This window comes from Zingiber officinale, chromosome 5B (assembly GCF_018446385.1).
Source record: "Zingiber officinale cultivar Zhangliang chromosome 5B, Zo_v1.1, whole genome shotgun sequence".
Taxonomy (NCBI): Eukaryota; Viridiplantae; Streptophyta; class Magnoliopsida; order Zingiberales; family Zingiberaceae; genus Zingiber; species Zingiber officinale.
Window position 1 is genome coordinate 88,657,074 of NC_055995.1, and position 26,706 is coordinate 88,683,779.

A 26,706-nucleotide genomic window follows, 5' to 3' on the forward strand; every position below is an offset into this window, starting at 1 on the left:
ATCTAATTTATTTTAAACACAAGTTAAAACTCAAAAGGATTTTTGCAATAAAAAAAATTAATTCAAGCATAATTTTGGAATCCAAAATAGATTTTTCCTACTAGATTGATAAAAAGATTTTGAGGTACATATTTTCTTAACAATTTTTTGATTTGTCCCTTACGATATTTAAATAGCTAATTTAGTCCATTATAATTTCTAAAATTCGAAACAGAGACTTTTGAACATGCAGAAAATTTTAAGGTTTGTATTTGTTCCTTTAACATTTCATTTTCTATTTTTAGTTTGTCAAAATCCTCTAATCGACAAGCTGTTACTAAAGTTCTTTTTAACTCATTATTTTCCGTTAATAATTTTTTATTTTCTATTTCAAGTTTGCAAGAATCTTTCGACAATATTTTTATAAATTTAAACAATTGGTCAGGAGGTAGAGACCGTACCTAACTTACCTTGTCTGTCGACTTCAGATGATCCCTCTGTGGAGCTGCTTTCTTTCTAAGACTCTCCCCCTTTATCGATGCTCATCTACGATGAGCTTTCTGTGTCCTCAAAAAGGAATTCGGCTATAAGGGTTGTCCCGACAATTTCCTTGGTCTCGGATTCTTCTAACGACGGCTCGATGCACATCGAGGAGTTGGATTCGGCTTCAAATGGTTCTTCATAGAGCTTCAAGAACTTTTCCCAAAGTTTTTTTGTACTTTAGTAGTTTCCAATTCTGTCAAGATCCTCCACCGGTAGTACGCTTATTAGATGATATTCAACCTTATCGTTTGACGTAAATCGTCGCGCTGCTTTTTGGTCCAGATGTGTTTTTCAATTTCTTCTCTGTTTGCGTTCTTTGGTGCTTCATAACCACATTTTATTATTAATAAAATATTAAAATTTGTTTTAAGAAAGACCTCCATTCGTCGTTTCTAAAACATGAACTCTCTCTCGAACGTTGGTGGGTAGATGTTAGCTCCGACCATCTCATTGCTTCAATCGACGATTAGTCCTTCTAAGGCGTCATTACTCTGATACCACTTGTTAGGACCGTTGGCAGTCAGCTAGAGGGGAGATGAATAGTCCCTACACAAATTAAACAAACAAACAGACCTTTCTCAGATTTACAACTTGATTAAAAGAACACTTACATAAGTAAGAATAAAGAAGAAACTAAAAAGAAAGAAACACCGAGATTTTACTTGGTTACAACCAAAGAAGTTGTTAATCCAAGGAAGTTAAAGCGCACTAATTTCTCCTTCAGACGGAGAAGCCTCTTACAGCATGAAAAACTCATAAAAAAAGCTAAAGAAGAACTAGGAAGTATACAAGTGCTGTTTTAGATTATTTAGTTGTTCTCTTTAGTTTCTGGGAGCAGGGTTGTTTATATAGTCTTGCTCGGGGCGTCTGAAAAGATTCCAGGTGCTTGGAATGGGATAGAAATCTATCCCCAATGCAACGATCAAATGTCACGTCGATCTAGATGAAATTCGGGTTCTGGGCGCCCCGGACTAGTCCAGGCGCCCCGGGGTCAAAAATCAACCCTTTGCTGATTTTCTCGGTCTCCTACTTTGGTTCCGTTCGCATCGGTCTGGATCTTCCACTCCAGTTTCGCTCGCTCGGGTGATTTCAGCCATCTGGAATAGGGCTCACCTGAACCCAACTTTCGGCCTTCTCCTCAAGTAATCTTCGACTTCTCGTCCCTCGGAATTACCGCGTGCTTCGTTATCATCCGCCAACATACTCTTCCACAGCTTTTCGTCCCTCGGATGCACCGAGCCTGTCATCTTTCTCCCATGCCGACCTTCTCACTAGCTGTGCCTTTTGCTCCTCGAGCAATCTTCCGCTCTGGCTTCTCATCCCTCGAAAACACCGCACGCCCCCTTCTCGTTCACCGGTGTACTCTTCTGCAACACCTCGTCCCTCAGACGCACCAAACCCGTCAGCTCTCTCCCGTGTCGTCCTTCTCGCTAGCTGCGTCTTTCGCTCAACTTCTTATGCTCCTAAGTTCCTGTACACTTAGACACAGGGTTAAAAACCAACAAGACCTAACTTAACTTGGTTGATCACATCAAAATCATCTTGGAGTACCAACAATCTCCTTATTTTTGATGTGAGCAACCCAAGTTAAGTTAAGGTAAATCAACATAAAGTAAAAGAAATAAATTTGTAATTAAAGAGTAAAAAGTTTAAATTTATAGTTTCTTTTAAAAATTTTTACTACCTCCTCGGCTCCCCCTAGACTTAATTTTCTCTTTTCCCCCTTTGATCACATAAAAAATGAGGTACTTCAAAAGTCTAAAGGTAACTTTATCAAAAATAAGAAAGTTTAAGTTTTAACAGAAACACTGAATTTATAAACTTAAAAATAACTTTGAAATTTTTTTGACAAAAACTTTGTAGATAAATAATTAAAGAAAACTTTAAGTTTTTTAACATCTAAGTGGTGAAAAAAAATCTAATAGAATTTTGACAAATATTTAAATTAATTATATAATTAACTGTTTTATCAGTAAGTACTAAGCATTTATTTAGACTATATATATATATATATATATATATTCAAGATTTACAATTTTGAATATTCTTAATATTAAATATTTATATTTAAATAACTCAAAGAAAATTCATCAATAAAAAAATTTTTAAAAAAAAATCTTAGATGAAGAAAAGTTAGTAAGGATAACTCTTGCAGAATAATTAAATATTTAAAGAAATCAAATGATACGAAAAAATTAAGATTTTTCCTTAAGATGAATATTGAATTCCTCTTAAAAAAATAAGATTCAATTTATTTTGAACAAGTTAAAACACAAAAGGATTTTTATAGTAAAAAAAATTAATTCAAGCATAATTTTGGAATCCAAAATAGATTCCTTCCTACCAGATTAATAAAAAAAATTTTAGGTACATATTTTTTTGATAATTTTCTGATTTATCCCTTACTATATGTAAATTATCAATTTAGTCCATTATAATTTCTAAAATTCAAAGCAGAGACTTTTGAACATGTAGAAATTTTTAAGGTTTGTATTTGTTCCTTTAACGTTTCATTTTCTTTATTTAGTTTGTCGAAATCCTCTAATCAACAAGATGTTGCTAAAATTCTTTTTAACTCATTATTTTCTATTAATAATTTTTTATTTTCTATTTCAAGTTTGCAAGAATCTTTCGATAATATTTTTATAAATTTAAACAATTGGTCGAGAGGTAGAGACCGTACCTGACTTACCTTGTCGACTTCTGATGCTCCCATTGTGGAGCTGCTTTCTTCTGAAGACTTTCCCCCTTCATCGATGCTCATCTGTAATGAGTTTTCTGTGTCCTCAGGAAGGAATTTGGCTATAAGGGCTATCCCGACAATTTCCTCAATCTCAGATTCTTCTAACGACGGCTCGGTGCCCATCGAGGAGTTAGATTCGGCTTCAAATGGTTCTTCATAGAGCTTCAAGAACTTTCCCCAAAGTTCTTGTGCACTTTGGTAGTTGCTGATTCTGTCGAAATCCTTCACCGGTAGTATGCTTATTAGATGATATTCAGCCTTACCGTTTGATGTAAAATCGTCACACTGCTTTTTGGTCCAAAGGTGTTTTTCAATTTCTTCTTCGTTTGTGTTCTTTGGTGCTTCATAACCACATTTCATTATTAATAAAATATTAAAATCTGTTTTAAGAAATCCCTCCATTCGTCGCTTCCAAAACCTGAACTCTCACTCAAACGGGTAGATGTTAGCTCCGACTATCTTGTTGCTTCAGTCGGCGGTTAGTCCTTTTGAGGTATCCTTGCTCTGATATCATTTGTTAGGACCATTGGCGGTCGGCTAGAGGAGGGTGAATAGCCCCTGCACAAATTAAATAAACAAAAAAGACCTTTTTCAGATTTACAACTTGAATAAAAGAACACTTGCATAAGTAAGAATAAAGAAGAAACTAAAAAGAAAGAGGCATCGAGATTTTACTTAGTTACAATTGGAGAGGTTATTAATCCAAGGAAGTTAAAGCGCACTAGTTTCTCCTTCAGGCGGAGAAGCCTCTTACAGCATTCAAAGCTCACAAAACAAAGCTAAACAAGAACTAGGAAGTGTACAAGTGTTGTTTCAGATTATTCAGTTGTTCTCTTTAGTTTCTGGGAGCAGGGCTGCTTATATAGCCCTGCTCGAGGTGCCTGAAAGGGTTCCAGACGCCTAAAATGAGATAAAAATCTATCCCCGATGCAACAGTCAAATGCCATGTTAATCTGAATGAAATTCGAGTTCTAAATGGTTTCGGGCGCCCCGGACTGGTCCGAGTGCCCCGATGTGCTCCGGGGACAAAAATCAACCCTTTCTTGATTTTTAGTCCCGGTCTCCTGCTTCGGTTCCGCTCGCATCAGTCCGGGTCTTCCACTCTGGTTCCGCTCGCTTGGGTGATTTCGGTCATCTAGAATAGGGCTCACCCGAACCCAACTTCCGACCTTCTCCTCGAGCAATCTTTCGCTCTGACTTCTCGTCCCTCGGAATCGCCACGTGTTTCCTTCTAATCCGCCAACATACTCTTCCCCAGCCTTTCGTCCCTCGGACGCACCAAGCCCGTTGGCTTTCTCCCGTGCCGACATTCTCGCTAGCTATCTCTTTTTCTCCTTGAGCAATCTTCCGCTCCAGCTTCTCATCCCTCGAAAACACCGCACGCTCCCTTCTTGCCCGTCGGTGTACTCTTCCGCGGCACCTCGTCCCTCAGACACATCGAGCCGGCCAACTCTCTCTCGTGTCATCCTTCTCGCTAGCTACGGCTTTCGCTCAACTTCCTGTGCTCCTAAATTCCTGTACACTTAGACATAGGGTTAAAACCAGCAGAACCTAATTTAACTTGATTAATCACATCAAAACCATCTTGAGGTACCAACAATTAACTCATTTTGAATTTTATGACTAATATAATGATAATGAATCTTTTTATATTGAATGTGTTGAAAATGATCTTGAATTATTGGATCAAAATCTACAATCGTAGTTGAAAATGATCTTGAATTATTGGATCAAAATCTGCAATCATTTCAAGTAGATCCAAAAAAATTATCATTATCAATTTCATAAATTTTGTCATGAGTACCACGAAATGCCAAATTATTTATAGCAAGGCATTTGTCCCTAAGGCGTAGCACAGCTGGGGGTGCATGGTTTCGTGGCCGAGAGGTCCAGGGTTCGATCTTCAGGGTGTCATTACCTGGGGCTATCGTCCCGGCCATGCGCTTTCAGCTATGTATTTGTATTTACCTCCCTCTATATCTGTGAAACCGACTCTAGGGGGCCGCTGATGTGGCGGTTCCATATTTTTTTTATGTATAGCAAGACATTTAACAACAACAACTATTCTTAGTATAATGTCTTTCCAATGTTGTGTCCTTTTAAATTTGTTTTTGTATTTCTTTATCAATTGTCAATATTTTCTTTAATCTCATTTGTAGTTCAACAAAAGTTCCTAGATTAGTGAGGTGTTCAATACTATTTTTATATTGTTTAAGTTTGTCACATAAATGTTTCCAGTCTTTAACTCCTCTTGCTAAATTATTTTTGGTGTATATTACTTTAAACAATTTACAACAAATACAAAATACTTTGTCCAACTCCTTTGAGTACACTAACTATTTTCGATCATGAGTCTTACCATTTGGTAACATTTGAACATAGTAAGTATGAAAAAAGTGTCAAAATTCTTTATTTAAAGGAAACTTGAGAATATCTTCTCTTTTAGGACCTATTTCTATAAATAAATCTCTCATTTTTGTATCAAGATTATCCCAAACTCTTGGATCAAATATATTCAAATCATATCTAGGTGTCGAACATTAATATTCGTTTATACGCTCATCATCACAAGAATAATCAATATCTTTAGTTTTGTCAATTTTAATTTCATACAAATCAATAACATCTATATTCTCTTCGTTCTTATTTTCTACAAATTTCTCATTCTCTATAAATTTCTCATTCTCATCACTTTCTTTTCTCACAAATTCTTCATTTTCATCATTTTTATTTTCAACAAAATCTTCATTTGCATTTAATTCATTATTAAAATCTGAACTAAGATTTCCATTGTGTTATGTGATTCTTTACTAAAATATTTATTTAATGAACATCTTGAACTTTGGGCTATCTCTTCTTTCTTTTTTTTTTTTTTGTCCTTTTTGATATCTAGAGAGTTGTTTCATGATAATAGATAATTATGAACAATAAGTAATAAACAAATAACAATTAAACCTGATACGAAGAATTTTTCTTCTATTCGAAATCCATTTATATAAGACCTTATATAGATATCCTACAAATTTATTAAAAAAACACACAACTATTATATTCAATTAATGTTCCCAAAAAAAAGGCAATAGTAAAATAATTCACATTTTTTTATTATAAAACTAACAACTACTTCACAACAATATAAGCATGTCTAGAAATATTACTCCAATTTATGAATATGAGCATGACTCATATTTTGAAATTTATGAAAATTTACTCCAATATAGGCATGTCCTGGACTTGCCTATTACTTTGGAAATATCTTTTATCAATTAGCACTGCTCATATTTTGGAGAATTTTATAGAGATAAAGCTAAACATGAATATGATGGCTACGAGACAACACTCAAACATCAGAAAATTAAACAAATAATACTCATCCTCACATAACCCAAGTTCATTAGTCTAATAAGAAAATTACTAATGTTTGCAGAAATAAAACATCATTAATCATGTTAGAGCCAATTAAGACATAAAAATGAATAGAGTAGAAATTTTCAATTTATACCGAAATAAAACATAATTAATAAGAAAATGAAAGCACAAGTGTATACTGATAAGGGAGTTTCGTCACAGCGAGGGAGGACAGGGCACTGTGGGGAAAACAACAACGGAAGAGAGAGAGCTAGAGATGACTCGTCTCGCCGATGGAGGCCGCTGTTGAGAGAGGCAAAGTCGGCCCTACGCCAGGGAGGGTTTCATCGTTTCAAGGAAGAGGGAGGGATGGCGCAGCCGCGACGAGGGAGGGTACGGCGACTGCGAGTCTATGAGGGAGGGTTTCGGCTACGAGGGAGGAAATCTGGGAAGGTGCGGCAAGGGAGGGTGCGACGAGGGAAGGTGCGGCAAGGGAGGGTTTCGGCGACGGCAAGTAGAGTCATGAGGTTAGGACTTTACTATTGTTGCTTGCTTCGATGAGGGAGAAAAGAGAAAAACTAATGATTTTAGGGGGAAAAAACTTATTAGATATATATAATGGGCCCCTTAAAATTTTAGGCCCTGGGCAAGGCCCTGGAAGCTTGGTCTAGGGCCAGCTTTGTAAAGATATTTTTATGATTTAATTAAAAATTAAACTTGCAGTAATTACTCATCAAAAACTAAAACTTTATTTCATATTAACTTTTGACTATATTGACTTCTATTCTTAGACACTTCATACTTTTACTTCTCACTCATTTTAAAATAATTTCTATAATAATTTCTATAAGAATTACTTTTAAATAAACAAAAACTCGCCCAAACACTTACCACATCTCCAATAGAAATTTCTGTTCTTGTCTTAGACTATGCTTTTAAAATGAGAAAAGTTCAAACATTCAGACGCTTGCTAATTAGCTAACTAAAGTCTAGAACACATAAGGAATCAAGGCCTTGACATGCCTCGGGAACTCTCCTTTAAACTTGGAGAGATACCACTTCCTTGTCGCCCAGCTCCGGCCCATCAAGTAGCCCAAGGTGCCCACCAGCACGCCCGAGGCAAACAGGGTCTGCGAGATGAGGGCGAACCCCACGAACTCAATGGCCTCGAAGAGGTAGTGTGGGCAGGCCACCAGGCCGAAGAGCCCCCCTTTGGGAATCTTGTAGGACTTGTCCCCCTTCTTCTTGTTGTTGTTGTTGTTGGTCCTTAAGCTGGCGAGGAGGAGGTGGTGGTAGAAGTTGCCGGTGATGCCTGCGAGGAAGAGGAGGATGCCTGCGAGTTGCAGGTCGAGAGTTGGAGGGTGGACGGCGAGGTTCTGGGCATGGAGTAAGCAGGCAGTGGCTGAGAGGTAGCCAGGGGAGATTTGGAGGGCTGTGTTGAGGGGGACGTGGCCACTGTACTGGTGGATGAAGAGAACCTGAAAGGGGGGAAAAGAAGCACCATCATTTTCAATAAAAAGAAAAAAAGAAAAAAAAGACTCTTATGAGTTCTCATCGTCGATAATTTGTGTTGTGAATATCACATCAATCTTCTATCGAATACAAGAATATAAAGTATGAAGAAATAAGGAGGAGGAGAAGGAGAATTTGTACCTCTAGAACTCGTTTGAAGAAATGGACGAAGAGAACGAAACAGAGCAGCCATGACCTCTCGCCGGCCAGCGCTCCAGGGAGGAAGGCGGCGGCGGCGGCTGCTACCAGGGCCGGAGTATAGATCAGTAGCATCCCTGTGCGGCTGGGGACACAGCGGATCGAGGGCTTGACGCCGGAAGCGTAGGAGGAGGAGGAGGAGGAGAAGGGGGAGAACTTGGAGTACGTGAAGTTTAGGCCCCAGGCCTCGGTGAAGCTGCCGACGACGGCGAACGCACAGGCGGAGGCGAACATGCCGGCGATGAAGACCGAGGGTAGCAACGGGTAGTAGAACAGGTGGTGAAGAATCGACATGTTGACGATTTCAGATGTGTGAGAAATTGAGAAGAGAGACTTTTTTTGGTTGGTTTATTATTTATGAGAGCTGCTTTTCTCACCCCGCATCTGACACACACCCCTCTCCTTCTCCCCTCTCTCCCTGCCAAAAGACGCATGTACCCTCCTCTTCTATTTTTTTTATTTTATTTAATTTTTATCTAGTTTAATTTTTTAATTAATTTTGTTTAAAAATAACTCTCAGTATATTTTAAATTTTATTTTTTAATTAATTTAATTTATTATTTTTATCAATACTTATTTTTTCAGTTTTATATAAATTTTATTTAGTTTTTAGTTTTTATTTTTTAATTAATTTAATTTATTATTTTTTTTCATAATACTGTTATTTTTTTAATTGATTTTTTTAAATTTTATTTTTTATTGATTTTTTTTTGTTAATCAATTTTTTTATTATTTTTTATCAGTTTTATTTTTTTAATAATTTTTTTATATGTTTATAATTTGTGTTTATTTTTAGTTTATATTTAAAATTAACAAAAATGCTAATAATTAATAATGAACACATTCATAACTTAGGAACAAAAATAATTTTTTCAAATGAAGAGTACCTTTAATAATAAAAAAACATGAAAATATATAAAAATAAAAATCTAAATCAAAATTGCCTCCAAATTCTGCTCCCGACGCATTTGATTAAAGAAATAAAATTAAATAAATATTTAAAAAATAATAAATAAAATTAATTAAAAATAAAACTAAATAAGTATTTAAAAAATAATAAATAAAATTAATTAAAAATAAAACTTAAATAAAATTTTAAAAATATAAGTATTAATGAAAAATAATAAACAAAATTAATTAAAAAATAAAAATAATAAATTAAATATATATATAAGTATTAATGAAAAATAATAAATAAAATTGATTAAAAAATTAAAATTAAATAAAAATTAAAAAATCTATAAGTATGAATGAAAAAATTAATAAATAAAATTAAATTTAAAAATAAAACTAAAAAAATCAAAAAAAAAATCAAAAAAGATAGAGGGGCAGAACGGACATTTAAAGGGGGGAGAGAGAGGGGGGAGGGGAGGTGCGCGTGTCAGGGGAGGGGGGAAAAGCAATTTACATTATTTATAGACCAGGAGTGAATTATGGACGGACGGTCGCAGCCACGCCGTTCGGAATAAAAATATTTTAAAAAAAAACAAAATCAAGTCAATTTTTTTCTAGAAGTTTGATCTGATTTGTGAAATATTATAGTATGCTTTCATAGACTTTCAAAACACATGTAAAAGAAGCAAGTTTGTATAATTTTCCTAAGCACAGCCAAAGGACATAATAAGTTTAAAAGGATGATCATGTATGTTTTTAATGATGTAATATTATTCACTTTATATCTATATTTTCATGACTTTACTTTTAAGTTTTTTTAAAAAAATTTTATGTCAATAAAGATATCATGTATCCTTTTAACCTCATGATCTTTATCAAATATTTTCAATGTGAAATTTTAATTGAACCCCAATAATCCTTCCCTTAAATGATGATCACAATTATTCTCATGGTCCGAACCTTCCCGAGAGCATCCGGTCACCCTGACCTGCTCTAGGCCTCCCCGCAAGCATACGCACTCGGTCATCTTAACCTGCTCCAGGCTTCTCCGCAAACATCCGGTCATCCTGACATGTTCCGAGCCTTCCCGTAAGTAGTTTGATCCGGTCAATCTTGACCTGCTTAGGGGTCTTTCCCACAATTCTCCCCTCAAACGAAGGACCACAATTATTCTCATGGTCAGGGCCTTCCCAAGAGCATCTGGTCACATTGACCTACTTTGAGTCTCCCCGTAAACATCCGCACCCGGTCACCTTGACCTACTCCGAGCCTCCCCACGAGCATTTTGTTACCTTTGTCCTGCTTAGAGTATCCCTGCGAGCATCTGGTCATCCTGACCTGCTCTGGGACTCTCCGCAAACATCCGCTCTCAGTCATCTTGACCTACTCCGGGCCTCCCCATGAGCATTTCGTCACCTTGTCCTGCTTCGAGCCTCCCTGCGAGCATCCAGTCACCCTAACCTACTCGCCTACCACAAGTGCTGGTCACCCTGACTTGCTCCAGACCTCCCCGCAATCATCCAGTCATCCTGACCTGCTCCGGGTCTCCCCGCGAGTATCCGCTTCCGGTCACTCTTGACCTGCTCCAGGCCTCCCACAAGCATCTGGTCACCTTGACCTACTCTGGGCTTCCCATGAGCATTCAACCACCCTAACCTGCTCCGGGGCTCCTCGCAAGTATCCAGTCACCCTGACTTGCTTCGAGGTCTTTCTCACAAGCATCCGGTTATCCTGACCTATCTCCATTGGCATGAAGCTTTTTTGAGGAGAACCCAAGAGTAAAGCCATGAAACCTAAATCCAAAGTGGATAATATTTTATCATTATGAAGATATCATGCATCCTTTTAACCCCATGATATTTACCAAATATTTCCAATATGGGACTTTGATTGAACCTCAACAATCCTCCCCTCAAACGAAGAACCACAATTACTCTCATGGTCCGGACCTTCCCGAGAGCATCTGATCACCCTGACCTGCTCTAGGCCTCCCCGCAAGCATCCGGTCATTCTGACATGTTCCGGGCCTCCTCGTAAGTAGCTTGATCCGGTCAATCTTGACCTGCTTCGGGGTCTTTCCCACAATCCTCCCCTCAAACGAAGGATCATAATTACTCTCATGGTCCGGTCCTTCCCGAGAGCTTCTGGTTACCCTGACCTGCTCTGGGCCTCCCCACAAATATCCGCACCCGGTCACCTTGACCTACTCCGGGTCTCCCCACAAGCATTTTGTCACCTTGTGGTGCTTCAAGCCTCCCTTTGAGCATCTGGTCACCCTGACCTACTCTGGGCCTCCCCGCAAACATCCGCACCTGGTCATCTTGACCTACTCCGGACCTCCCCATGAGCATTTTGTCACTTTGTCCTGCTTCGAGCCTCCCTACGAACATCCGGTCACCCTGACCTACTCGTTGTAGGATCAGAAAGAATTTAGATATCTCTACAATGGTATGATATTGTCCATTTTGGGCCTAAGCCCTCATGGTTTTGCTCTTGGACGATATCTTTTTTCTTATAAACCATGATCATTCCTATGTGTTTTTAATGTGAGAATATGTTGCAACCTTGCAACCCCAACAATCCCTCCCTCAAACAAAGGACCACAGTTGATCCTCGACCCACCAGGTCTTCCTGCCCCTCAATCCACCCGACCTATTAGGACTTCCTTGCCTGGTGTATGGTCCTCTTGATCAGAACATGGGAACCCCCACTTTCTTTGTTCAAGGTCAATATTGTACCCATATGACTCAAACAGACTATAGTTCTTCTGCACAGTTGGCAGTTAAATCTTTTGGCAGCCCAGACTCTGATATCAATTGTAGGATCGAAAAGAATTTAGATATCTATACAATGGTATGATATTGTCCACTTTGGGCCTAAGCTCTCATGGTTTTGCTCTTGGGCTCTCTCCCAAAGGCTCATGTCAATGGAGATATCTTTTCTCTTATAAACTCATGATATTTCCAATGTGTTTTTAATGTGAGACTATGTTTGTAACCTTGCAACCCCAACATTCGTCTCCCCGCAAGCATCTGGTCACTTTGACCTACTCCGGGCTCCCCGTGAGCATTCAGTCACCCTAACCTATTCCGAGCCTCTTCGCAAGTATCCAGTCACCCTGACCTGCTTCGGGGTCTTTCCCACAAGTATCCCGTCATCCTAACCTGTTCCAGGTCTCCCCGTAAACAGTTTGATTCAGTCAATCTTGACCTACTTCGGGGCCTTTCCCACAATCCTCCCTGCAAGTATCTGCTTCCGATCATTCTTGACCTACTCACTTTGACCTACTCCGGATCTCCTCACAAATATCAAATCACCCTGACTTACTCCGAACCCACCCTCAATTTTGTTCAAGGACACCCCACATTGCATCTGGTCTGGACCATAATTCTAATGTTATCTGTTGTGCAAAATGATGTCCACATATCTCCACAATGATATGATATTGTACACTTGAACCTAGATCCTCATGACTTTATTCTTGGACTCTTCCCAAAAGATCTCATGTCAATAGAAATATCATGTATTCTTTTAATCTCATGATCTTTACCAAATTTTTTAAATGTGGAACTTTGATTGAACCTCAATACCACCCTTTCGGATCAAGAGAAATCTGAACAGTGAAAAGCTTTCATAAACTACGAGAACCAGAAGAAGAAAAACGTACTGTTAAAAAATCAAACACATGGAGAAGAACAAGCAAAGAAGCTCAGAGCTTGATGTCCATGCTGCATTGCCTCGGGAAACAATGGGCTCACAATTTCTGCAACGCGATCACAGCATCAGAAGCAGTTGCAACTCCATCTTCACCGCAGACGAATCTCTTTACCTCTGTCACCAACTCCTCTTCCCTGCTGGGATCGAACAGCTCCACGCCGTGAAAGCCGTCGGATTCCAAGCTCGCCGCCACGCACACTCCTCTCCTCTCCAACATCCTCGCGAACTCCCTTTGCCGATCGAAGAGTGGATCTCCCGTGTGCCCTCTCACCAGGCACCGTGGGAAATTGCGCAGCCCTGCGAACAGCTTCTCCTCGTTCTTCAGCGGATTGGAGTACTCGTGGTCCTTGTCCGCGCCCTCCGGCAATGCCAGCTCCCACATCAAGTCGTTCGCCGGCAAAGGTATGATCTTGTCGTCCTTCAGCCTCAACTCGGACTCAGTCCGCTCGATTCCTCCGAAGTAGGGCTGGTCCAGCACCAGCCCCGCGATGTTCACAGGATCCAATGGCTCCGGAAGCGCCGCCGCAAGGACGGCGGCGTGGAAGGCGATGGTAGCGCCGGCGCTGTTGCCCATGAGAAAGCAGAGGGAGAAGTCGGCGCAGTCGGCTAGTGGGAGGGGCAGGTTTCCCTCCGTGGAGACGCCGGTGGCATGGGCGCGGAGCCAGAAGAGGGCATCGATGGCGTCCTCGAAGGCAGCGGGCAGGCGGTGCTCCGGGGCGAGGCGGTAGTCGACGGAGAGGACTAGGGCGGGGAGTTCAGCGGCGAGGCGGGCGCAGAGAGCGTGCATAGGACCGGTGGCGGAGCGGAAGAGGATGAATCCGCCGCCGTGGAAGTAGACTATGACGGGGAGCTTGGAGTAGGCGGGAGGAGGAGAAGGGGAGGGGAGGAAGAGGCGGAGAGTGGTGCGGCGTGCAGGGTTGAGGGGGAGGTCGCGGCAGAGAACTCCGTCGTCGGAGGAGGGAGGAGAAAGGGGGAAAGTGAGATCTCTGGTGATGGAACCGTCAGGGTTACGGGAGATCCTCAACACCTTGTAGGGATCCATGGAGGCGCAATCAGTGCTCTTCTAGATCTTTCCGCCAGTAATCAAAGTAAAGATGAGAGGAAGATGAGCTGAGGAAGATCCACGGAGGAACAACTCTTGACACAGAAGAAGAGCTAGGGCACGCTCCTGCCGTCCTGTCTCTGCCATTGTCGGCTAGATCAGGAGTAAATAACGTGTCGCTATCTTGGTAGTTCAATGGTTAAGACTTGAGACATTGTCTATTCGCGCAGTTAAACATTGTCGGCCATGATTTCACTATCAGTGGCTGTGATTTCGCAACCCTAACTGTGCTTGTGCAGCAACGTGCAGATCATCCATGGTGGCACCGCCCACCGGTATCGACAAGCAAACGATCAAGAAGATGAAATATTCTACACTATCTGCAGTTGCACAAGCCTAAAACAATGACCGGTTTTTGGGGAAAAAATAATTATGTATTCACCTCGTCGAAAATACATCTTTGCAAATGCCAATCATGATTACACATGCAATTTTAAACCAATTAACATACATTCACAACCGGATCGTGCAAATGAGAGCTCCGTCTGCAAAATCAAGAAAAAATGTGTATTCTTTTACCCTCCGCAAGCTTATGGTTTTCATTCTATTTCAAGAATCCTCAGTTATATGTGAAGATTAAAAAGGTGAAATCAGAATCACCTAAACAAGCAGCATTAAAAAGAAAAATTGATAGTAAAAACCATAAGTAGCAACGAGCAATATACCTAGGAAACTGATGAATGAGATGAGAACAAGGAGATAAGAAAATGCATGAAATAAACTGCAAGCAAAAACGCGGCCTAATTGACCAATGACTGGCCTAGGAATCAGAATAACCAACACACGGACAACATGATTAGGGAAAATTGGGAAGATAACACGATTATTTCCTTTCACTTGGCGCCTGCCAGTTGGCTGCGGAGGAGCTTGGCAGCTGCGACCATGTTGCTAAGAGCAGGCTTCACCTCACCATACTTGCGAGTCTTGAGCCCGCAGTCAGGGTTGACCCAGAGGATGTTGGTTTGTAGGACGGCAAGCATCTTGTTGATGCGGTCTGCAATCTCCTCAGTGGAAGGGATCCTTGGGGAGTGAATGTCATACACACCTGGGCCAATGCCGGCGCCGTACTTCACTCCCTCGCGGAACACTGAAAGCAACTTCTCGTCAGATCGGGAATTCTCAATGGTGATCACGTCGGCATCCATGTCAATGATGGAGTGGATGATGTCGTTGAAATTAGAGTAGCACATGTGGGTGTGAATCTGTGAATGCAAGATGACGAATGGTTGACAAAATAATCAAAGGATAATTATTCCTACACCATAAAACTTTGAATAGATTAATCATTTTTTACCAGAAAAAAAAAAAGATTGATCATTCTCTTATAAATCATTTTTAATGGTTCCTTTTAAATCGTTCTTCCACGAAGCAAATTAATACATATCCTCTTTCTATCTAATGTTCTTAAAGTAAATATTTTATTTCACATCAAATAGGTTAACCAAGTGTTATAGGTGTAAAGAGTTGAGGAAAACCTGGGTAGTGTCATGGACGCCACAGTTTGTGATTCTGAAGGAATGAACAGCCCAGTCCAAATAGAAAGCTTGCTCAGACTTCCGAAGAGGAAGGCCTTCACGTAGAGCGGCTTCATCAATTTGGATGACCTGTATACCAGCAGCTTCTAAATCCTCAACCTCTTTTTTGATAGCAAGAGCAATTTGGTAGCAAGTCTCAGACCTGATGGCATATATAATTAATTAGATGCATAAGGTGAAGTCTATGTCTATCTCTAGGTTATAGTGAAATTGGCTCACCTGGGTTGGTCATTCCTTACAAAGGACCAGTTGAGAATTGTGACAGGGCCTGTCAACATACCCTTCATTGGGCGAGAAGTCATGCTTTGAGCTGTTTTAGACCAGAATACAGTCATCGCCTTGGGTCGGCTAACATCACCATAAATGATGGGAGGCTTAACACAGCGTGAACCATAAGATTGCACCCAGCCATTAACAGTGAATGCGAAGCCCGACAATTGTTCCCCAAAATATTCAACCATGTCATTTCTCTAAGAGGAAAAGAAAACAAAATTGAAATCAGAGTGATATGGGCTCCAAGCTAAGATACATGTATTCTCAGACATTCTTAATTTGAATGTAGACAATATGGCGCTTGTGCTCACCTCAGGCTCTCCATGGACCAAAACATCAATATCAAATTCTTCTTGGAGCTTGACAACTTTGCTGATTTCCTCTTTGATGGCCTTCACGTATTCTTCCTCAGAGATCCTGCAGAAATATCCAGGTGTTGAATACAAACAATGGAAGTCCAAAGAAAAAGTTAAATAGAAGAGTAAATTTTTAGAAAGCACCCACTTGTTTGCCTTGTATTCTCGTCGCACTCTTCGAAGATCCATTGTTTGAGGGAATGAACCAATTGTAGTAGTGGGAAGAATTGGAAGGTTGAGCTTTTTCTGCTGAGCATCTAGCCTGGCACTAACATTAGTGGGTCGGCGATGGTCAGATCCCTTCAAGGCAGCAGCCTACGCAAACCATCATTGAATTTGTTAGACATTCTGAGAAACCATAAATCAACCACAGGTCAAGATACTTACGTCTCTCTGAACTTCTTCATTGGTCACACGAGGGGAGGACTTTCTTGAGGACTGAGCAGCAGCATTGGCAGAGAAGAAACCCTGTTCATACAAAACAAAAATGCAATATAAGAAAACATGTGGAAACAAAACTGTGCATGGTCAACCGATCAAGATGACATGGACGAAATGCATATCGCTCTAAGATCAAACTTTCATGAATGACCAAAAGCTATACAAGATGTGCTACAATACCACCTCTGTGCCATAGACAGTCTGGCACAGAAGCGTACAAGCAGGCATCTTATGAAATCATAAACATGAAAGGGATGTATGGCATGATGCTGTGCCATTTGATTCAAATGATTCCAGATATCATAAGCTTTTGCCATCATTATGAAACCTAGAAACAGGAATTCCTTTTGTAGTGAGAACTACCTCATCCTTCTCACCAGCCAAGGCTTTAGCCAATGCATTTACTTCAACAACTTTTTGAGCCGCAAAAGCAAGCCATGACTTGATCTCACTATCAAGTTTTGTCTCGTTGACAAGGTCGACAGCCGTGTGCATGAGTGAGCATGAAGTTGAGACGACAAGCTTATCTACAGACAAACATTAAATAATATCAACTGCATTTTCAAGAACAACAAGAATTGGAAAGAAAGAAAAGGCATTACACTAATACCTTTTCCCACAATGGCCTCAAGACCCACAAGAATGCTGAGAGAGGAAGCAAGATCATTTGCCCAAATGTTCCTTCCATCAACGACTCCAGCAAAAAGATATTTGCCAGCTGGGAAGCCAGCAGTCTTGATCAAGTCAAGTGTCTGGGTTCCACGAACAAGATCAAAACCAAAACCGCGAACACCCTTCAAAGCAGTAACAGTCCTGAAAAGCACAAAGCAATCATGAATTCTTCCAAGAAGAAAGATAGAATATGGTATTAGTAAATATAAGCCAACTAACTTGTATGCTTCTGCAGGGATATCAGCAAAGTAAGTCTCAATGAACACATCCAAACCATCAAGAGATGATTCTAATTCTGAGTAAGCCTTTGTGAATGCCTCCAACTGATGAGACTGAAGATCCATGACAAGTGTTGGCTCATCAAACTGAATCCATGTAGCACCAGCTGCCTTCAGCTCAGCAATAACTTCCCTATTTTTTGTGATATTATAAGTACAAAATTACAAGATATAGAGAACGTATAGAATGGTCTACAATGCTTACTTGTAAATGGGCAAAATGCTTTCCAAAAGAGAGAGGGGAGAAAATGACTTCTCAGCACCTCTAGAAGGTTTCGAGAGCAACAAGTATGTTACAGGACCAATGAGAATGGGGACAGTCTCAATTCCCAACTGCATGATTGAAGATGATAAACTCAGATCATAGAATAAGTTGCTTAAGAAATTTGCAGTATATAAAGCTAAAATGAACACTTTCGCCTATCTCCAATCATGATAACTCTTTGAATAGGAACTAATAGTTGCTGTGATGTGCCCCCAAAATGTCATGCTAATAGGATATCTAATTCATTGTAGACCTAAATCCAATATGATAGTTCTAAAATTGGAATCACAAAAGAAAATTCAAATTTAACTAAAAAAGAGAAGGAATCAGGAACATACCGCCTTCGCTTCCTTGTACTCAGACACTGCCTTGCGAGAGGAGTATGAGAATTTGGTGTGCGGGCCCAACTCGGGTACAATAAAATGACTATGAAGGAAATTAAACTGTGTTAGTAAAAAAATACAAAAATAAAAGAATAAACAATTTCAATCAAAAGAAGCTCAAAAACGCTTACTAGTTGGTGTCGAACCACTTGGTCATCTCCATAGCAGGAACAGAGGCATTTCCCCTAGCCATAGAGAAATAGATATCAAATCCAATCTCTCCACCAGTATAATTGTACCTCTCAGGTACAGCACCAACCATTGCTGTGGTATCAAGCACTTGATCATAGTAAGAAAATGTATTGCTGGGGATGTATTTGATTCCAGCATCAGCCATTTGCTTCCATATGGAAGATCTGAGTTCAGCTGCAACCTTTTGCAAATCATCAGCACTGCTCTTCCCATCCCAAAATGATTCTAAAGCAAACTTGAGCTCTCTCTTGGGGCCCATGCGAGGATATCCAACAATGTGTGACGCCATTTTCCTATTACATGTCAAGAAAATGAAACTAAGTTTTCAGGAAAAAAAGTTCCCTGTCAAATGGATCTACACAATTTGTAAATTATCACTTTAGTAGAAACATGAAATGATAACATTCACAACAAAGAAAGAATTAATAGTACTCCACACCCAATTAGCTACTTAAGAACTCTGGAATGCATCTAGCTTCTTATTTCACATTATCACGTATGAATACCTAGTCGATCTGAATTTAAAGTAATGAAGCTATCTTTTCAATAACAACGAGGATATCAGTCAGGTGCCAACAATGCCAGAGCAGTAGGTTGATCCTGTGAGCATCTGTACATTGTTATCTCGTCCATCAATTGCACAAGCAAAACCCATTAACGATAAAAATAAATCACTATAGTATTGTGCCAGCCGTCAAAAAATCACAAGCAACTTAAATAACAACGAAAACAGAATTGAACTGATAACGAAAAAGATGGGGGAAACTAAATAAGGAAGCAAAATCATCAGTCGACGAACAAACAAACTAGATTGAAGGTAGGAATGCCGAATGCATGGTCGATAAAGATCTGATGCCCTCAGTTATGAGACTCGAAAATAGATAGCCAGAGAACTGGCATACAAAAACTAAACATGAACAGAAGTAAATCAAATCAACTAAGCAAACCCAGATCTAGACGTTACGATACTGAAAATTGATGGCATGTGAACTAAACAAAAAGGATTCAGTCTTTTTTAGGCAAAAACGTCAGATCTACTTCGTTCAAATCATCCGTAACCCAGAAAGATGAGTGGATCTAACATTTCAATTGAGCAGAAAGGATCGCCAGCCAGCCCGAAAGAATATTCACGAGAAATAGTTGCATTCAAAAACAGATCTGGAAGCAAACAACCTACTCATACAGATCTAGAACGAACAAAGACAGATCCAGAGTGGATAAATCTCGGAAGAAATTCCGCCAAAAAGATAGCTCGTAAAACAAAATGAAGAAGATCCACCATATGATGCAGAAATCAAATCTCATATCGTTAGCAAAGATCACTAAGTAGTAAGACCTTAAAGAAACCAAAGTCAAGATGCTTCTAGGTTGGATCATACCCAGAAAAGTGTTCTACATAGATCTTAAAACGAAAACTATGATGGAAGGAGAACGCGAATCGAGTGGAGACGCGGAAATCGCAAGAACAGAGAGCTCACCTTGGAGAGCGGAGAAGGAAGCGGTGCCAAGGAAGAGCAATGGATCGCGAAGCGTAAAGCGCGAGTGGGAGAGGGGGTCTGTGGCGCCTTTTATGGACAGCTAGCTCGCCTCAGATGCATCGCACCAACAAAGCTAATAAAACCAAATGAAAATATATTTAATTATTTTTTACAATAAAACATAACTAAAATGGGTAAATGTAATGCAATTTGCAAATAAAAAACTTCACTTGATCATTCGCGCTTTAATTAACTTTTTTAATTTTTTATATTTTTTTTATCGTTTTACCAATGAACTATTATTAAAATATTATTTTAAATTTAATTATTCAAATAGTAATAAATTGGTTTATCTCTTTGAGTTAATCGGTTGCGCACACTAAATAAATTGAATAATTTTATATTCATTCAACATATAAATTAATTAAATAAATAAATTTAGATAACTTTTTAATTAAATATATAAATATTTAGTTTATTAATATTTATAAATAAATGATTATAAATTATTCATAAATAATATCTATAAATTGAAGCTCAAAAACCTCTAAATAAATTTTTTTAAAAAAAGAAACGAAATCAAACTTAATAAATTGTTTTAGTAACTTAACTCAGCAACATCAGTTTAACTCAGGGGGCGTTTGGTTCTTTCATAGGAATAGGAATCGGAATGGGAATCATTGTATTGTGGAATGGGAATGGGTATGAGCATGGATATCACTCTTAAAAGCAATGTTTGGTTAGTTGTATATCTTCTATCGGAATAAATCAAAGTTTCCTTTTTTACTCTTAAAGGAAAATACAAGAAAAAATTAGATGTGAGAGAAAGATGAATGTGAGAGAAAAATATGATGAAAGAGAATGATGAGAGAGAAGGTATTATGAGAGAGAAAGTGTGATAAGAAAGAATGAAGAGAGAGAAAGTGTGATAAGAAAGAATGAAGAGAGAGAAAGTGATTGGAAAGAGCATGATGAGAGAAAATATGATGTGAGAGAAAGTATGATAGGAGAGGATGAAGAGAGAGAAAATATAGTGAGAAAAAAATGAGGAGATAGTGTGTCATGAGAGAGATTGAGGAGAGAGAAAGTATGGTGAGAGAAAAAGAGAACAGTAAATATGATGGGAGAGATTGAGGAGAGAGAAAGTATGATAAGAGAGAAAATGTGTTGAGGAAAAAAGTAAGTGTGATCAGAGAGATTGAGGAGAGAGAAAGTATGATGAGAGAGACAGTGTGTTGATGAAAAAAAAAAGAGTAAGTGTGATAAGAGAGATTGAGGAGAGAGAAAGTATGATGAGAAAAAAAATGTGATGGGAGAGATTGAGGAGAGAGAAAGCATGATGAGAGAGAAAGTGTGATGAGGAAAAAAATAAGGAAGAGAATGCGATGGAAGAGATTGAGAAGAGAGAAAGTATGATGAGAGAGAAAGTGTAATGAGAAAAAAAAAGGAAAGAGAGTGTGATAGGAGAGATTAAGGAGAGAGAAAGTGTGTGATAAAATGATGAGAGAGAAACTATGATGAGAGAGAAAAATATAATGAGAGAGAATAAGGAGAGATAAGTGATATGAAAGAAAAAATAAATAAATATATTTTGATATTTGATATTAATGGAGAAAATTTTAGTTTTAAGTCAAGGGTATTTTTGGAATAAGAGAATATTTTGATTGATGAAAATAGGGTAATGACTCATTGAAGGGGGGGGTATATGGGAATGAGTTATTACCCAATTTCAAGGATTCATTCCCTTATTTGTATTCCTATTCCTATAATCCAAACATTAACAATGGGAATCAATGATTTCTATTCCCATTCCCCACTCCTATTACCCTAAATCAAATGCCCCCTCAATTTATTTCGTTTATGATCCTATGTTCGATATAATTTCAACGTACTAATAAGGAATTGGCGGATAGTAGGTGGACGACGAGTTGGTGATTAACATAGGTTCAGAAAGTATATTTAGTCCACAAATTAGCTAAACAAAATTAATTAATGATTTATATATTTATCTACGTACTATACTACTTAACTCGTTTCACAGGATATTGTGGTAATTACGATATGGAATATTATCATATCAGATCTTAGTGTTGAAACTTAGTATGTATGATCATGTTTTTCTTTATATCTTAGTCACTGCATTAATGATTAGTAATCATCCGTGATTCATCTCATCTGTGTTAAGATTAACAAGAGGAGTAGGGCAAACAAATCACTTGTTGTCACATTTATCCAATAATATTTAATAAAATAAAGAATATAATCTAACAATGTTTGGAAACTTAATACATGTTGGAAATTTTAATATTTATTTGATGATAAGAGCATCCATAATGAATCATCATTATAACACTCAATATCTCATAAAAAGTATATGGTTCACTGTAACATACTCATTATAAAAATATATCTCTTTCATTTATATTTATTTTAACATTAACACTCATTATTTATGTGTTCCACCATTCACTTCATTATCTTAAAATTATATTATATTAAATAAATATATTTTAAAATATTTAATTTATTTTTATTATTTTAATAATAATATTACTTTAAAAAAGTAATGTTTTGAAAAAATAATATTAAAAGTTTTACAGTTTAAACAAAGAAAAGATAAAGTGGAGCCTTCAAAGATATGACCTCTCTCTCTCCTCTAATACTCACAAAAGAGGATGTTAAATAAGTATTATAATACTTATTTAATATGTATTATGGGTGTCCTAATAAATTATATGCCTATTAATTAATTCGTGGCCCAATTAAAATCAACTTTATTTAATTAGATTAGTGGTTAATAAAAGACATTTGAATATCGCAAATTGTGTAATTTGTGTTCACTGATAATGTAATTATGTCTTGCTGTTTTGAATTAAGTAGCTCGTTGCGTTCATTATTATGTAATAATCAAATGGAACTTAAACTCCAAGAGTATAAATCAAAATGATTTGGTTATTAGGAAACACACAAGAAAGGTTAGATAGTGTGAAGATAAAGTCACACTATCGTGCTACAACGATAGTGTGGATTTATGTCTAGTAAAAGGTAAATTTGATAGTGTGAATTTATTGGCCTCACGGATTGGCGTAAATGATTCCTGCATTAGTTATCACAGATAAGCATGGGGGTATGCGGAAGCCCCGTGGATTATCCCAATCCTCTCTATACAAGCTACACTGTTATTGGATGATGCCCTTTGCAATTTACGATCTAACCGGAGGACGACAATACTTAATGGGATGAGCCTTATGATCTTATATTATAGATATTGTGAATTTATCATTAAAATTAAGGGTGAGTATTCGGTTAATTTAGTATTAATTTTATATAATTTTTTTTATTTTTTAAATAAATTTGGTTAACTCAATATTAACTGAAATAATTGATTTTTAATTTGATTTGATTAATTAAATTTTAGTAAAATTTTGATTTAATTCTGTTACCCAATATTAAATAGATTTTTGATTAATTTATGAACCGAATTAACTGAATTTTCACCCCTAATTAAGATAGTCTTTCAAAGTCAACTTTAATTTTAACATCAAACTAAAGTGTAATTCTCAGTCATAAACAATTTTTAATATTCACTCCTCGGTAGAAAATCTTATTTTACACTCACTAAACTTATTTTTATAAATTTACTCCTATTAATTTCTTTTCCTTTCCCCCATTTCTTCCCCAGACACTAGGGTTATGTAAAAAAAATCGAGAAATCAAAAATTAGACTGGAACTGATAGCTTACCAGTTATGGTTTAACGGTTAACTGTTAACCGATTTTAATCGATTCTGATTAATCAATTTTTACTAATTTATCAATCGGTTTCCAATTTAGGATTTTTTACCAATTTAACCATTAAAATCAGAAATCGACCTGATAAACTCAGGGTGTGCGTGGAGTGAATAAATTTGAGAATTTCATAAATTGAGAATTTGGGAGGAGAGAGTTAGAGAGAGATGATTGACAAGGAGTTTTCTAATTTATGTTTACTTTTTAGAGGGTGTTTGACTTTGTTTATAAGCTCTACAAAACATCTTATAAGTTGTTTTAGAATTTATAAGTTCTTCAAATTTGTTTAGTATTTTTTTTTTAAAACAGCTTACAAGCTGTCAAAATAAGTTATTTGACAGCTTATAAGCTGTTTTTAAAAAAGTAAGAGAGACCCTACTTTTTTTTTAAAAAAAATTATTTTAATAATTTTCTTCTCTAAAATATCCTTCTATATTTTCATTAATCTCCATCTTAGCCTCCATAGAATTTTACAAACCTAGCAACTCTCTCTACGTCAACTTCTTTTCCCAGTACACGAAGTCTCTGGGACTCCCTTCCATTTTTTCTCTCCCCAGTGCACAAATTCTCTGACACGACTAGAATTTGATTTTTTTTCTGTCTAACTTTATCTTAGGATTTAGAAAAATAAAAGTGTCAAATATATTATTGATCAATTTTTAACTATAATTTTTATTTCAAATATTAATGATATCATTAAATTTTTTTAAAAAATCTAAATTAAAATATCAAATAGTTTTATTTTTTTATATAAGTTTAACCCATTATAAATTATAAACTATTATATACAATATCTTAATAATATTATACCCTTTTTGGTAATTTTGTTAATAAAAAGATCTTATAATACAAACACATTAATATCTTTAAATTATTTAAAATAAGTTCATCCATACACTCTAATAGCTTATTTTTAAAATAAGACCCAACGACTTATAAGCTCCTAAAACAACTTATAAGTTGTACAAGCTTATAAGTTGTTTTTAATAAGTTTAGCCAAACACCTTCGTCTTTTCTTTGGGAAATTTTTTTGCTGACCTTTAGTTCATTAGTTTGTTAAAAAAAAAAAAATCGATAACCCACTCCACTAAATCCACTTACCCAAGCCCTATGCTCGGTTGGAACCGGTTGACCGATCAAAGCCGATTCAACCAGAACTGATAGAATCGGTAAGAATACTGGTAGGTTAACGTGTTCTATATAAAATGTGATAAACTAGAATTAATCGAAACCGATAAACCGGTTGAATAGGCCTACTAGACACAATCTCCATCCCTACAAAAGAAAAGCCCTAACCAAATAAATCCATTGGTCCCCGGCAACGACATCAAAATTTGGTATTGACCATATTACATGTCACGTGACACATCAAATTAATTAAGATTGAAACTCATTGGATTAAAAACTGAATTGTAATATGGAGTCCCAAGTCGTATTTCTTTCCAAGGTTAACAAGTAAATGTGTGAGTGTCTAGAATGTGAAATTCATTTAGAATTTATTTCTGGAAAGGAAGTTTAGGTTATTTCAAACTCAGAATTAAAATGAATCACTTTCATTAACAAATGCTATGGAATTTAGATAAATGTATGCTTAACAAAACTTATTTTGATCAAACAACTTACTGTACGATCTAACAGCAATCGAACTTACATATGAAGTACTCCAACTCTAAAGTAAAACTATCAACTTAACCTAAGCTGATCCGAATGGCTTTTGCTGAATTGAACATGATTTCCTAAAATTAAACCTATCTAGGTGAAAAACAAGTTCAGGAAACAGAGCAAGTATCGAAATCATGATTCAGTAACAAAATTGGAAATGAAGTTTGAATTGAAACTTGAAACCTAAACATAAGTTGAAATCCCTACTCGTGTATTTGATTCTTTTTCAAAGTCAGCTATATTCTATAACATACATTAAATGATAAAATCTAACAGAACAAATTTCAATTTAGTTTTGCTTGCACTGAAAGGAAAACAAATGAGAACAACATATCTACTAATTGAAACTAAAACCAAGATGAAAGAACATCACAACTCAAATTAGTGTTTCATGAACTGTCATTCTGCAAATTTTGCAGAAAATCTCTCGGAAACTACCGTGAGCAATCACCGGATTAATTCAGATTCTCGGTTGAGAATTAAAAAGTGCGCAGATGTAGAAACCTCCCTACAAGCTTAAAATCTTCTCAAAAGTTCATTGCCCGAAGATCAAGGAAAGATGAATGAGACGCGATCGTCAATCGATCGATCAAATCAATTGCGAAGTCGCGAGCGAATTGAGAAATGAATGTGAAGCAGAAACTTCCGGAAAAATTCCTCCGATGATTTCTGTTGCCTGATGGATTCCTTCAGATCGGAAAAACTCCCCCAATTTGAGCTTGTCTGGTGAATGAGAAATGCAAGGATTGCGATAGAAGAACCTTCCTCTCTCGCAATCTGATGGTCGGACAATGATCACCGGTCACTCCAAATGTTGCTGGTGATGACAGATCTTTAACTCTGATCTAGATGTTGATGGGAGCGTCAGCGTCGCTAAGGATGAAAACGGTGAACAATAGAGAATCACGAGGAACCGAGTTCGAAAATGCACTGTAGCTTGTCAAAGCTTTTAAATCCTCTTCTCATCTAATCCAGCGGTCCAAGACGCTTTAATCTTGATCAACGGTGTAAACATCTCAGATCTGCTTCAAAGCTTCTAGATCTTCATCAAGAGTTGTGATGTACTTCCTCTTAGCTTAGATGGACCAGATTCTTGACGGATGACTCAGATCTCTCCTATCTTCAATGGACGGTCCAAATCGTTCCAAAGCTTGATCGCCTCATTAAGCCCCAGATGATCCTAAGTGTGACCTGATCGGATCGGTTCCATGACCTTTTTGATGCCTACAAGATAATAATCAAATATTAGCATCAAATACCATAATTATCAGCTAAATTGTAATTAAGTCCAAGATCAAATGTAATTTATGAAAAGCAATATAAATGTGAGTTTAAGCTAAAAGTAGA

At 37.4% G+C, this 26,706-nt stretch overlaps 3 protein-coding genes across 4 annotated transcripts; all 3 read right to left on the reverse strand.

Annotated features, from left to right (window-relative positions):
* Positions 1 to 7,510: 7,510 nt before the first annotated feature.
* LOC121987602 (3-oxo-5-alpha-steroid 4-dehydrogenase 2-like) lies at positions 7,511 to 8,666 on the reverse strand. Its single transcript, XM_042541349.1, has 2 exons — positions 8,267 to 8,666; positions 7,511 to 8,091 (listed from the first exon to the last, which is right to left on the reverse strand). The coding sequence occupies exons 1-2, from the start codon at positions 8,615 to 8,617 to the stop codon at positions 7,603 to 7,605; spliced, it is 840 nt and encodes a 279-aa protein (XP_042397283.1). The 5' UTR covers positions 8,618 to 8,666; the 3' UTR covers positions 7,511 to 7,602.
* Positions 8,667 to 12,724: 4,058 nt separating this feature from the next.
* LOC121984875 (probable carboxylesterase 8) lies at positions 12,725 to 14,184 on the reverse strand. The gene has a single exon (XM_042538032.1). It carries the CDS (start codon positions 13,974 to 13,976, stop codon positions 12,972 to 12,974), a length of 1,005 nt encoding a protein of 334 aa, XP_042393966.1. The 5' UTR covers positions 13,977 to 14,184; the 3' UTR covers positions 12,725 to 12,971.
* A 466-nt stretch (positions 14,185 to 14,650) lies between these two features.
* Positions 14,651 to 20,035, reverse strand: LOC121984874 (5-methyltetrahydropteroyltriglutamate--homocysteine methyltransferase 1-like). Of its 2 annotated transcripts, XM_042538030.1 has the most exons (14): positions 19,910 to 19,974; positions 18,938 to 19,041; positions 18,371 to 18,724; positions 18,195 to 18,282; positions 17,797 to 17,924; positions 17,533 to 17,724; positions 17,252 to 17,454; positions 17,005 to 17,168; positions 16,588 to 16,668; positions 16,349 to 16,515; positions 16,156 to 16,261; positions 15,791 to 16,041; positions 15,512 to 15,713; positions 14,651 to 15,238 (listed from the first exon to the last, which is right to left on the reverse strand). In XM_042538030.1, exons 3-14 carry the CDS (start codon positions 18,718 to 18,720, stop codon positions 14,870 to 14,872), a joined length of 2,301 nt encoding a protein of 766 aa, XP_042393964.1. In that variant the 5' UTR covers positions 18,721 to 18,724; positions 18,938 to 19,041; positions 19,910 to 19,974; the 3' UTR covers positions 14,651 to 14,869. The 2 variants fall into 2 exon arrangements, with proteins under 2 accessions (XP_042393964.1, XP_042393965.1); XM_042538031.1 differs by lacking the exon at positions 18,938 to 19,041 and having other exon boundaries at positions 19,910 to 20,035.
* Positions 20,036 to 26,706: the final 6,671 nt, after the last annotated feature.